Source organism: Egretta garzetta, unplaced genomic scaffold, assembly GCF_000687185.1.
Source record: "Egretta garzetta isolate BGI_Z169 unplaced genomic scaffold, ASM68718v1 scaffold1435, whole genome shotgun sequence".
Lineage (NCBI taxonomy): Eukaryota > Metazoa > Chordata > Aves > Pelecaniformes > Ardeidae > Egretta > Egretta garzetta.
This window is the reverse complement of record NW_009259818.1, coordinates 4,817-6,442: the sequence shown is the minus strand read 5'-3', so window position 1 is coordinate 6,442 and position 1,626 is coordinate 4,817. Positions and strand designations below refer to the sequence as shown.

General features: G+C 61.1%; 1 protein-coding gene across 1 annotated transcript in view; it reads right to left on the bottom strand.

Annotated features, from left to right (window-relative positions):
• Positions 1 to 24: 24 nt before the first annotated feature.
• LOC118452388 (basic salivary proline-rich protein 2-like) overlaps positions 25 to 1,626 on the bottom strand; it is a gene marked incomplete at its 3' end in the record, with an annotated part of 1,882 nt that continues 280 nt past the window's right edge. The window contains exons 2-6 of the mRNA XM_035895401.1: positions 1,028 to 1,220; positions 772 to 885; positions 559 to 721; positions 163 to 518; positions 25 to 113 (exon numbers count right to left, since the gene is read on the bottom strand). Coding sequence (XP_035751294.1) covers positions 25 to 113; positions 163 to 518; positions 559 to 721; positions 772 to 885; positions 1,028 to 1,220 — 915 coding nt within the window. The remainder of the gene's footprint in view (positions 114 to 162; positions 519 to 558; positions 722 to 771; positions 886 to 1,027; positions 1,221 to 1,626) is intronic.

Genomic DNA, 1,626 nt, shown 5'->3' with positions numbered 1-1,626 from the left:
GCCAAGCAGGTGGGAGATGTGGACCTTGGGGACCCTCAGAATGCTCTGGAGACATTGGGAGGGTGATGTGGACCTTGGGGACACCCTGATCCATGTGGGTGGATGACATGGACCTTGGGGACAGCAGAGAGCATGAGGTGGCATTGGCCATGAGATGGGGACCTTGGGGACACCCTGGTCGCAATGTGTGAGACACGTGGTCCTTGGGGACAGCAGAGACCATGAGGTGGCATTGGCCATGAGATGGGGACCTTGGGGACACCCTGGTCGCAATGTGTGAGACACGTGGTCCTTGGGGACAGCAGAGACCATGAGGTGGCATTGGCCATGAGATGGGGACCTTGGGGACACCCTGGTCGCAATGTGTGAGACACGTGGTCCTTGGGGACAGCAGAGACCATGAGGTGGCATTGGCCATGAGATGGGGACCTTGGGGACACCCTGGTCGCAATGTGTGAGACACGTGGTCCTTGGGGACAGCAGAGACCATGAGGTGGCATTGGCCATGAGATGGGGACCTTGGGGACACCCTGGTCGCAATGTGTGAGACACGTGGACCTTGGGGACCTTCAGGATTTTCTGGTGACACCAGGAGGATGACATGGACCTTGGGGACACCCTGGTCGCAATGTGTGAGACACGTGGACCTTGGGGACAGCAGAGACCATGAGGTGGCATTGGCCATGAGATGGGGACCTTGGGGACACCTTGGTCATGGTGGGTGGGCAACGTGGACCTTGGCCACCTTCAGGATCCCTCTGGTGACACCAGGAGGGTGACATGGATCTTGGGGACACCCTGGTCGCCATGTGTGAGAGACGTGGACCTTGGGGACACCAGAGACATGAGGTGGCATTGGCCATGAGATGGGGACCTTGGGGACACCTTGGGACCCCTCTGGTGACAACCAAGTGGGTGACATGGACCTTGGGGTCACCTTGGTCACAGCAGGTGGGAGACATGGACTTTGGGGACCCTCAGGATCCCTCTGGTGACACCGGGAGGGTGACATGGACCTTGGGGACACCCTGATCCCAGGGGGTGGGAGATGTGGACCTTGGGGCCACTATGGCCATGACATGGGGACCTCGAGGCCACCATGGCCACAGGATGGGGACCTTGAAGACCCCATAGCCACGTGCCACCAATCCAGGCCACCCCAGGGACCCCATGGGCAGAAGGTGGGGACCTTGGGGCCACCATGGCCGTTGGGTGGGGACCTTGTGGCCACTGTGGCTTTACATGGGGACCTTGTGGACCTCATGGCCACTGGGTGGGGACCTTGGGGCCACCATGACCGTTGGGTGGGGACCTTGCGGACCTCATGGCTATTTTGTGGGGACCTTGGGGCCCCCATGGCCATGATGTGGGGACCTTGGGGCCACCATGGCCACTGGGTGAGGACCTTGAGGACCTCATGTCCACTGGGTGGGGACCTTGTGGACCTCATGGCCACTGGGTGGGGACCTTGGGGCCACCATGACCGTTGGGTGGGGACCTTGCGGACCTCATGGCTATTTTGTGGGGACCTTGGGGCCCCCATGGCCATGATGTGGGGACCTTGGGGCCACCATGGCCACTGGGTGAGGACCTTGAGGACCTCATGTCCACTGGGTGGGGACCTTG